This window comes from Numenius arquata, unplaced genomic scaffold (genome assembly GCF_964106895.1).
Source record: "Numenius arquata unplaced genomic scaffold, bNumArq3.hap1.1 HAP1_SCAFFOLD_445, whole genome shotgun sequence".
NCBI lineage: Eukaryota > Metazoa > Chordata > Aves > Charadriiformes > Scolopacidae > Numenius > Numenius arquata.
Window position 1 is genome coordinate 1 of NW_027414203.1, and position 9,302 is coordinate 9,302.

Below are 9,302 nucleotides of genomic sequence, written 5' to 3' on the forward strand. Positions count from 1 at the left end.
GGCTGGGACCCCCCCAAACTGGGACCCTCCCCCCATCCCAGCATGCTCCCCCCCCCAAACTGGGAGCCCCTCCCAGCCCCATTCCTTTGGGGGGGGGGGTGGTAAATCCTGCCCCCCCCAATCCCTCTCCTCCGATGCATTTTTGGGGGGGGGTGTCCCTAGCTGGGGGTCACCCAGCTCCAACCCCCCCCCCCCAACAGGCACCCAGGATGTGATGGCGAGCGAGGCGGGGCCCCCCCCCAGCCGCGCCCCCCGCTGCCCCCCCCCAGCCGCCCCCCGCTTTTGGGAGGGCCAGGACGTTCTGGCCCGTTGGACGGACGGGCTCCTCTACCTGGGCACCATCAAAAAGGTGGGTGCCCGACCCCCCTAAATGCCCCCCTCCCCCCAAATGGCCCCTCTCATTTTAACACCCCCCCCCCTTTTTTTTTTTGCCCCCCCCCCCCCCCCAAGGTGGACACAGGGCGCCGGGGCTGCCTGGTGCAATTCGAGGATAATTCCCAATTCCTCGTCCTTTGGAAAGACATCAGCCCCGGTAAGAGCCTCCTCCTAAATTAATGAACCTTCCTTTAATTAATGAACCCCCCCCTCTCCTTTAATTAATTACCCCCCCGTTGTTAATTGCCCCCCCCCCCCCGCTAGTGGCAGTGCCGGGTGAGGAACAATCCTGCTGCGTCTGCTCCGGCCGAGCCCTGAACCCCGAAAACCTCCTGGTTCGCTGCGAGAAGTGCGGCCATGGTGAGTGTGCCCCCCCCCGCACCTATTCCGGGGACACCCCCCCCCAAAATGTAACAGCCCCCCCCCCAAAGCCTACCACCAGCAGTGCCACCTCCCCGCCGCCCACCCCGCCGGACCCTGGATGTGCCGCCGCTGCGTCTTCGCCGTGGCCACCAAGGTGAGCCCCAACGAGGGGGGGGGCGAGGGGTGTTTTGGGGGGGGGCACCACACGGGACGCCCCCTCCCCTTCATTTCCCTCCCCCCCCCCTTCCTTGTCCCCGCAGAGGGGGGGGGCGCTGAAGAAGGGCCCCCAAGCCAAGGCGATGCTCAGCATGAAGGCGGTGCTGCCCTACCAGCTGAAGACCCTGGAGTGGGACCCCCCCCACCTCGCCAACCGCCAGCAGTGCTACTGCTACTGCGGGGGGCCCGGCGAGTGAGTACAGACCCCCCCCTACCCCCCCCCGCTTTGCAATTTCGGGGTGCCCCCCCCCCTTAAATTAATTAATTAATTAATCCCCCCCCCAGGTGGAACCTGAAGATGCTGCAGTGCCGGGGCTGCGCCCAGTGGTTCCACGAAGCCTGTACCCAGTGTCTGAGCAAACCCCTGCTCTACGGGGACCGGTGGGTCCGGGGGGTCCGATTCGACCTGGAGCGGGAGATCCTGCCCTTCGCCAGCGCCAACTGGGACGCGCTGCTGCTGGGGCCGGTACGGGGGGGGCCCGCACCCCAAAAACCACGGGCGGGGGTCGGGGGGGGTCGGGTAGGGGTGGTCTCACCCCCCCTACGCCCCTGCAACCCCCCCCCCCCCGCAGCTCGCCGAGACCCCCAAAGGGGAGCGCTACGGGCAGCTGCTGGGGGCTCTCAGCGCCCACAAGGACAGGTGGGTGCCTCCCCCCCCCCGAACCCCCAAACCCCTCCTGACCCCCCCACCCCCCCAGCACCCCTAAATCCTTCCTGATGCCCCTGAATGCCCCCAGCCCCCCACGAACTCCCCCCAAAGCCCCCCAGACCCCTGCCCCCATGTTCGCTTCTCAGCCCCCCCTCTCCCCCCCTCTCCCCCCAGGTTCATCTCAGAGCCCCCCCCAAAGCCCCCCCTCCAAGCCCCCAGCCCCTCCCAGACCCCCTAAAAGACCCCCCCCGACCCCTCCAAACCACCCCAAAGGCCCCCCCCAGCCCCCTCCCCAAACCCTTCCTCCTCCCCAGGTTCATCTCTCAGCCCCCCCAAAAGCCCCCCCCCTCCCCCAAACCACCCCAGAGCCCCCTCCAGACCCCCACAAGACCCTCCCCCCAAACCCAAGGCCCCCCCATCAGGCCCCCCCCCCAGCCCTCTCCAGAAGCGCCCCTCCCCCCCAACCCCCCCTCTCCCCCCCCCAGGTTCATCTCTCAGCCCCCCCTCTCCCCCTTGGTTCATCTCAATGCCTCCCCCCCAAGCCCCCAGCTCCCCCAAGCCCCTAAAAGACCCCCCCTTAAACCCCCCCAGATCCCCTCAAACCCCTCCTCCCCCCCCAGGTTCATCTCTCAGCCCCCGCAGCCCCCCCCTCTCCCCCCAGGTTCATCTCAAAGCCCCCCCCAAAGCTCCGAAGCCCCCCCTCCAAGCCCCCAGCCCCTCCCAACCCCCTAAAAGACCCCCCCCCCGAAACCACCCCAAAGCCCCCCCACAGCCCCCCCCCACCCCATCCTCCCCCCCCAGGTTGATCTCTCAGCCCACCCCAGCAGCCCCCCCCCCTCGACCCCCCCTCTCCTCCCAGGTTCATCTCGGGCCGAGAGATGAAGAAGCGCAAGGGGCTCTTTGGGCTGCACACGCGGGCGCCCACCCCGCTGCCCCCCGCTTTCCTGGGGGGGCCCCCCCCTGCCGCCCCCCCCTCCCCGCTCACCGACAGCAGGTGAGCGGCCCCGGCCGCCCTCCGCCCAGTAGGTAACGGCGGGGGGGGGGCTCTGGGGGTTCCCCCCCCAACCTACCCCCTGCACCCCCAAACCTCCCCCCTGTACCCCCCCGCCCGGGGGGGCCCCCCCCAAAACCCGGGCAGGATACGGAGGGTGTCTTACAGCTTCCCTTCAGGGCAGGGCCAGGGGGGGTCCCGCCGCCGCCCGCCCCCCCGCCGCCCGCAGGTGAGCCCCCCCCCTTCCCTAAACTAGCACCCCGATATTTTAGGGGTGCCCCCCCTCACTGCCCCCAATTTTTACCCCTCCCCAGGGCCCCCCGGCAGCTCCTACAACTTCCGACGCACTGACGCCCGCTGCCCCCCCAGGTTTGGGGGGAGTCAGGGGGCCTGGGGGGGGCTGTAGGAGGATTGGGGGGGCTCTGGGGGTTGGGGGGGCTGGGGGGGCTGTAGGAGGACTGGGGGGGTTCCGAGTGTCTTGGCGGGGGGCCTGGGGGGGGGCCTGCCACCAACTTCAGACCATCTCCTCTGCTCCTGTCATTATTCCCTTGGGAGAAGAGGCCAACACCCACCTCTCTACACCCTCCTTTCAGGGAGCTGTAGAGATCAATGAGGTCTCCCCTCAGCCTCCTCTTCTCCAAACTAAACATGCCCAGTTCCCTCAGCCTCTCCTCGTATGACTTGTTCTCCAGACCCCTCACCAGCTTGGTGGCTCTCCTCTGGCCACGCTCCAGCAGCTCAATGTCCTTCCTGGAGTGAGGGGCCCAGAACTGAACACAGCCCTCGAGGTGAGGCCTCACCAGTGCCCAGTACAGAGGCACCATCACTGCCCTGCTCCTGCTGGCCACGCTGTTCCTGAGACAGGCCAGGATGCCGTTGGCCTTCTTGGCCACCTGGGCACACTTCTGGCTCATGTTCAGCCGGCTGTCCACCAACACCCCCAGGAAGACAACAGTTCCCTGTGCTTGTAAGGGACTTGTAAGAGGGAGGTTCCCAATCAGCTCCTCGGAGACCGGTCCAGAGAAGAGCCGTTACGGATAGTTTTAATAAAGTCTGTGACATATGTATCCCGTGTGCCTTGTTTTTCAGAATGTTTTAATATACAAAGGTAATGTTCCTGGGGTCGGGAGGACATCAAGAAGCAATCTACTCCAAGTATTCTGGCGGAGCTTATCAAGAAAGACCTAATTCTGATTCGTCATGTTCAATGAAGCCCTCACGATCCCGGAGGCTCTAAAGGACTCCTGTGAGACTATACAGTATGTCTTGTTTCAGCTTTCATTTCCTAATCAAGAAGAGACAGAATCTCAGTCTAGAAAAGTTATCAAACTCACTAGGTGTGGGAAAAGCTAATTCAGTTAAACAGCAACTTTGACCCAGAATTACATGTGTACAAATTGCCACAAAATAGATAAGCTGGAGTTCAGGGCCATAAACGACTTTCCTGTAAGACCCACAGAAATGAGGAGTGAAGGCGATTGCATGTCATCAGCTTACAAAAGAAAAAGATGAAAGTTTATTTTAGCTATGAAGGAAGGGCACCAGATTCTGTTCTCCTGCAGCTTGCTCGGTTTTAATTTGTCAGCTTTGGGTTCTTTAGGATGGGGTAAACTCACAAATTCACTTTCCGAAGTATTACTTAAGAATTCATACACTGAAACTCAATTACTGAAGCATTCCTCTCCAAATTTATGTAACTACAATTCTAAACTGAGATTCTTTGGCTTTAAACCTGCGGCTGTACAACCACAGATTGCAGTGTTTTGAGAAGCTGTAGGTTTGTTACATGAAAAAACCCGATTCGGTTTTGTTTTACAAAACAAAGACTGAAGGAATAATTCAACTTCCCCGTTATCACATAAGGGCTCCAAGTTTCCCTGCAACCAGAAAACATTATGCGTAAGAACAATTCTCAGTGGCGCTGGGAGGTAGATAAAGAGCTTTGGATAATTATTCACACCAAAATAACAGCTTTCTAAACGTCCACAAATTTTTTATCCCGGGCTATAGACAAAACAAACCAAAAAAATGCCCCACGTTCCTAATTGATTTCAGGTTCAGCAAGATGTTTTCAGTGGAAAAACATGTCCTCTGCTGCTTCTGTACCCGAGGTAGAACCTCTTCACACCAAGCTCCATGCTGGCACTCGGTGAAGTCACTGCAGATGGTGACACTGAACCGCAGAGACCAGGGCTGGCCTGTCGCTGCCCACAAGAAGGATGCCTCAGATGTCACCCCGATGCTCCCATCGCCCCACAGAAACAGAATGTTTTCCTTCCTTGCCTTGCCCAAATTCTTCTGAGATCGGCACTGGTGAGGCCCCACCTCGAGGGCTGTGTCCGGTTTTGGGTCCCCTACCACAAAAAAGACATTGAGGGGCTGGAGCGGGTCCAGAGAAGGGCAACGGAGCTGGTGAGGGGTCTGGAGAACAAGTCCTGTGAGGAGCGGCTGAGGGAGCTGGGGGCGTTCAGCCTGGAGAAAAGGAGGCTGAGGGGAGACCTTCTCGCTCTCTACAGCTCCCTGAAAGGAGGGTGTAGCCGGGGGGGTTCGGTCTCTGCTCCCAAGTCACAGGCGATGGGACAAGAGGAAACGGCCTCAAGTTGCCCCAGGGGAGGTTCAGACTGGACATTAGGAAAAATTTTGACACTGAAAGGGTTATCAAGCCTTGGAATGGGCTGCCCAGGGAAGGGGCTGAGGCACCATCCCTGGAGGTGTTCAAAAGACGGGTTGACATGGTGCTGGGGGACATGGTTTAGTGGTGGTTTTTTTTGTCAGAGTTAGGTTGATGGTTGGACTAGATGACCTTGAAGGTCCCTTCCAACCTGGGTGATTCTATGATTCTACTTTTTGGTCGGTTTTGATCTGCAATGCAACTGCACGGTTTTTCCAGATTTTGCCTTCTCGTTTAGCAGAGGCGAGGGGGGGCTCGTGCAGTGACTGTGTGGGACACCGATGGGATGAGCACAGGTGACTGTCACATCGATGGGCCCCGCTATGGGTCGACAGGGACTATAAATGACCGTTGTGCCCCACTGCAATGGGGGACCCCTCCCCACCACCCACCCTCACCCTTGCCAAGGCCTGAGAATCGCGGATCAATGGGACGCCGGTGACTCCGGAGGATCATCGAGCCGTCCTGTGGACCCACCATCGTGGTGGTGATAGACTATTTCTTGTCTTGCAGCTCTCCCAAATTCTGCTTCTCCTTTCCTCCTTTCCTCTCCCTCTGCCTTTTCTCTATTGCTGGCATCATTTTTTAGGTACCAACAATAAAACTACAGTAAAGAGCATCAGACCTCATTTGTGTCTCAATCGCGCCCCCGGAATCATTTTGAACCCCCTCCCGGACAAAAAAATCAGACCGGGACCTAACATATTACTGGTGGCGAAGATGGGATAGGATTCTGGGGACTGGGAGTGCTGTTTTTACTATTTGCTTATTGTGTGTATTGGAGAAGTGCTGAAGTTTTTGTGAACAGTAGGAATTTATTTTTGGATTTGTTTATTGACTGTTAGTGGTCTGTGAACATACGTGTGCGCCTCTCGGAGACGTAAGGGGGTGGGAATCTGTGTTGAATTGTTTAGTGTGCTATGTGCAACCTCTCCGAGTGACTGCCCCCGACCTTTGTTGTTGAAAACCAGATTTGAGTTTTGATTTTTTTTGTTGTTGTTGAGTAAATATGAGCGAGAGCCTCTCACCCCCTTCGGGGCGAGAAGTTTTGTCTGATCTTTTGGAAAAACATAATGCGCGCCCTTCAGTACCGGGTAGTGATTGGGCACGAGATAATTGGCATAATCTGCAGAGTGTTTCCGATCGAATCAGCGCCTTACAAAGGGATGCCAGACTTCGCTTTGGAAAAGGGCAATCTATTCTATGCGCCGTTCTGGGTGCTAGTTCAGTTGCTGCCGTAGAAGCTCGGGATCAGCGACGCGGCGCCGAGTCTCAAATTGTATAGTCTCTGCAGACTCTGGTACAATCATCTTTGCAAGGAGGAGTGGAGGAGTTAAAGGGGCAGTGAGATCAAGAGCGAGCTCAGGCGAGTTGTTTGCAGTCCGCCCTTAAAGAACAACTCCTTGCGGACGGGAGCAGAAGAGATCCCTTATACCCCAGCACAGAATTAGGCGAAGCGAAAGCTAAATTGGACGAGGGGAAAGCCCCTCCTTGTTCGCTCCAGGCCTCTTGTCAAAGTGGAGTATGAGTTTGACGATGGTCAAAATGCTGCCCCTCAACTTACCATTAAGGAAATGCCTTACTCCGCTGGGGAATTAGCTAAACTAAAGAAAGAATTTAGCCGTGCTCCCAGGGAGTCAGAGACAGAGTATGTGTGGAGAGTGTCCTCATCGGGTGGAGATCAGGTACTGTTAAGTGAGAAGGAAGCTGAAGGATATTGGGCCCCTGGAATGTTCTTAACTACTGGCCACCACCGGGCTCCCTGGTCCCTAACTCAAAAAGCAGCCTATTGGGCCGGAGGTCTCAGTCCTTCAGAAGGAGGAGACCCCCTTGCTATCTCCGGGTCGGTCGATCAGATAGTGGAAAGTGTGCAAAAAGGGGTTTGCCTGCAAATGATGTCCAACCATGAGCTTAGACTCCAACGAGAATCCCCCGTGATGCTGCCAGTAGACCCCGAATGAACGGCACCGCCGATAAGAGGACTCCCTGGCTCTTTGAAACCAATCGGTACACAGCTGCGAGGAACCATTAGGGCAGCGTGCCGAGGTGAGGCAGCTGCAGCAGAGGAAGGGGAAGAAAGAGCACCCCCCGATCACAGAGATCCAAACCGGAGGGCGTGGACATGGGGAGAAGTTGCCCAAGAATTAATTAACTACGGGTGAAAATATGGTCCTGTTAGTGTCCCCTCTGCCAAACCAGACTCGAAAGGGTTAAGACAGACAGAGCTAGAAACCCCTCCGGCTGCCAGAGCCAGAGAAAAAACAATGGGTCAGTGGCGGGAGGGAGATATCCAAGAGGCGAAATACCTTGTGGACTATGGGATGGCAGAAAGGTACTCCCCGAGATCTGATGGATGGGTTACCAACTGACACGCTAGAAAAACTGGTTAAGGAGTGGCCCGAGAAACCTGTGGCTCCCCAAAATTTAACTTCAAGCTGGACAAAGACGCCGGGCAATTCTACCCCGAGTCTCCGCTGCCCCCCCGCTTTCGATCTCTCCAGCAGGAATCTGCGGGAAACTCACTGCTCCGCTTCTCAACAGCGGGCGGAGGAGCGGAGGGGCCTGGCTACGTATCAGACAGCTCCCTATGAACCAGCGAGGAGATGTTATGATTACCTGTTTTGTAGGACCTAAGAAAATCCCAATTACATTTTTGGTAGATACTGGAGCTCGAATTTCAGCCTTGAGAACTGAGGATGCGTCCCGTAGTGGCATTTCAGTACGGAAGCGAGGGTTGTTGTAGCTGATGCGGTCGGCAATGTACAAGCACAATCATTAGCCACAGTTAACTGGACACTGCCGGGAGAGGAAACAACCGTTTTAACACCAATGGTTGTCGGACCATTCCCACTTAACCTCTTAGGGCTGGGTGTCTTGAAAGATAGAAAGTGGACGGACACAGGGGGAGGGAGCTGGTCTTTTGGTGCAGTGGAGGTGCGACTTTTACAAACCGCACCCCCACTTCCCCCCTTGAAAATAACAAACATCAAACCCCTTGGGGCACGAGAGGGAATAGCCCCACTGTTAGAGGACTTAAGGGAACAAGGAGCTGTCGGTCCTACTCACTCTCCTTTTAATTCCCCGGTACGGCCAGTCCGAAAGCCAAATGGCAAATGGAGATTGACTGTAGATTATCCAAGAGTAAATGCAAATACTGGTCCATTAACAGCTGCAGTGCCAAAACCAGCTGACCTCACAGCTACTACCCAGGAGCGAGCTCACCCTGTTATGGCAACTATCGATGTTAAGGATATGTTTTCAATGGTCCCTCTGCAACCTGAGGACCAGGATCGTTTCGAGGGTACAAGCATTCTCCCGCATTAGCCCACCATGCTTTAGCAAAAGAACTTGAACTGATCCCGCTAGAAGAAGGAGTCAGAATTTACCAATACATCGATGATGTGCTAATAGGAGGAAATCAGACAGAAAAGGCTCAAAAAACACAAAATGACATTATTGTCCATTTGGAGAGTTTAGGATTAAAGATTCCACCTGAAAAGGTTCAAGCCCCCTCCAACGAGGTTAAATTCTTAGGAATCTTGTGGAAAGGAGGAATGACCTGCATTCCTAAAGATACTCTTACCACGCTAGACCAGGGAAAAATGCCCGGATCAAAGAAAGAGTTGCAGCATGTGTTGGGATTGCTCGTGTTTTGGAGAAAACATATCCCAGACTTTTCTATCATTGCCAGACCTTTGTATGACTTACTGAGAACAGGTGTGTCTTGGGACTGGACCCCATTCGTGAAGAAGCTTTGCAGCTTTTAATACATGAAGCAGCGAATCACCAGGCACTTGGCCCTGTATATCCCACGGATCCTGTGCAAATTGAGTGGGGGTTCTCTCAATCAGGATGGTCATTACGCTTTCGGCAAAAAGATCCTGAAGGTCCTCCTTGTCCTATCAGTCTTTCTGTCGGGTCCTTACAGGGCGCACTCACCATGGCCGCACTTCTCGCAGCGAACCGGGAGGTTTTCGGGGTTCAGGGCTCGGCCGGAGCAGACGCAGCAGGATTGTTCCTTGCCCGACACCGCCGCT

At 56.3% G+C, this 9,302-nt stretch overlaps 1 protein-coding gene and 1 pseudogene across 1 annotated transcript; both read left to right on the forward strand.

Annotated features, from left to right (window-relative positions):
- The first annotated feature begins 214 nt into the window (after window positions 1–214).
- LOC141477846 (PHD finger protein 1-like) lies at window positions 215–2,945 on the forward strand. Its single transcript, XM_074167032.1, has 9 exons — window positions 215–349; window positions 451–532; window positions 640–735; window positions 807–892; window positions 999–1,147; window positions 1,240–1,420; window positions 1,527–1,594; window positions 2,463–2,597; window positions 2,909–2,945. The coding sequence occupies exons 1-9, from the start codon at window positions 215–217 to the stop codon at window positions 2,943–2,945; spliced, it is 969 nt and encodes a 322-aa protein (XP_074023133.1).
- Window positions 2,946–6,274: 3,329 nt separating this feature from the next.
- On the forward strand, window positions 6,275–7,899 carry LOC141477847 (uncharacterized; annotated as a pseudogene).
- Window positions 7,900–9,302: the final 1,403 nt, after the last annotated feature.